This window comes from Mastomys coucha, unplaced genomic scaffold (genome assembly GCF_008632895.1).
Source record: "Mastomys coucha isolate ucsf_1 unplaced genomic scaffold, UCSF_Mcou_1 pScaffold12, whole genome shotgun sequence".
NCBI lineage: Eukaryota > Metazoa > Chordata > Mammalia > Rodentia > Muridae > Mastomys > Mastomys coucha.
In genome coordinates, this window is record NW_022196894.1 from 36,467,472 (window position 1) to 36,468,993 (window position 1,522).

Below are 1,522 nucleotides of genomic sequence, written 5' to 3' on the forward strand. Positions count from 1 at the left end.
CACAAAAGCAACAACACAAAGTAAGAATACTGCCTTGAAGAAACCAAACCAAAACACACGTCCCTTTTCCCAAAGATTATGGATCTTCCTCTCTGAGTCTCCCCACTCCATTCAGAATGCCTGGTTTCCACAGAAGGCCCCTCCCTCCTTGCCAATATACCGTTTGCATGAACCTGAGCTCGGACGAGCTGTTTTCGACCCTAAATTCTCCAAGTCTGTACTTGTTACCCAATGACTTCTATCCTCCCCAGTAGGACACCCCTCTCCCCAATTCCTTCCTCCCCATTCTCTTGGCTCCCCCAGGCCTATCTGAACAACGCATGGTTTAGGCACAAACCACTGGAGCTACCCAGCACCTTCACAGTCACTGTCAGCTACGCTGGGTGCCTGGGACACTGACATTGACAGGACAGAGAGTACTCAGCAGTACGGTCACCATATACAATATAGGCATGCAAGCACTATTTTTTCCAATGGAAACATTTCCTAACCAAGAGTATGAGCTTTCCTGGACCCTTCTCTGAATGCTCTACATTTCTGAGACACCTCGCTCCCTAGCCCTAGCTTCAGACACTGAGGCACATCAGACCCATCACGTATGGGTCTTCAATTCTATTTCTTCAGTCTTATTTTATGACTGAATTAACACAGACTAAGTCCATTCCTGGATCTCCAGTCTCATTCTCACCGAGACCCATCAGACTGCCAGGGGAGAAGCTCTCTTGCCTGTACCAGAGGACCCTCCCCTGCTCCCGTGCGCCCTTTCCCGTGCCTACCTTACTGAAGGAGAAGACAGGGATGGTAGGCTCCATCCATTTAGGAACCTGAGGATAATCTCGGACATTGATTACCATTTCCATGTCGGGGAGGTGACGGATCACTTCCAAAATAAAGTGTTCCACGCCACTGCACCTGTTAACCAGACAAAAACCACAAGATCATCAGAGCAGTGCCTGCAGGCTGCAGGAAGGATCCTGACATTAAAGTGAGGGGACCAGCGAGCAGATTACCAGCTCACTACAGTCCTCTGAAAGCAAGGCTACTAAAGGGCCTACCTACACGGGGCAGGTTACCCTCCTTAGCTAAACTGCTCCAACCAACCATTCCTAACTTTGAAGAGAATACCATTTCTACCCATAAAACTTCTCTATTTGCTACCAGGTTTTTATTTCCTCAACACAGAATAGTTTAATTAGTAGACAAAAATGCAAATTTTAATACAGAAACTGGAAGACCTTCCTTTTTTTTTTTTTTTAATAATTTTGAAGTGGGAAGACCTACTTCTTTTTTTTTTAAGATTTATTTTATTTTATGTGTATGAGTACACTATAGCTGTACAGATGGCCGTGAGCTATCATGTGTGTGGCTGCTGTTGATCTCTGGACCTCTGCCAGCCCCACTTGCTCCATCGTAATTTACTGCAGCTGTCTTCAGACGCACCAGAAGAGGGTGCCTGATCTCATTATGGGTGGTTCTGAGCCACCCTGTGGTTGCTGGGATCTGAACTCAGGACCTTTGGAAG

General features: G+C 46.6%; 1 protein-coding gene across 2 annotated transcripts in view; it reads right to left on the reverse strand.

The window, feature by feature from the left end:
- Poglut1 (protein O-glucosyltransferase 1) overlaps positions 1 to 1,522 on the reverse strand; it is a 25,469-nt gene that overhangs the window by 19,892 nt on the left and 4,055 nt on the right. For both annotated transcript variants that reach the window (XM_031363866.1, XM_031363867.1), the window contains exon 4: positions 777 to 912. In XM_031363866.1, the coding sequence (XP_031219726.1) occupies positions 777 to 912 (136 nt within the window). The remainder of the gene's footprint in view (positions 1 to 776; positions 913 to 1,522) is intronic.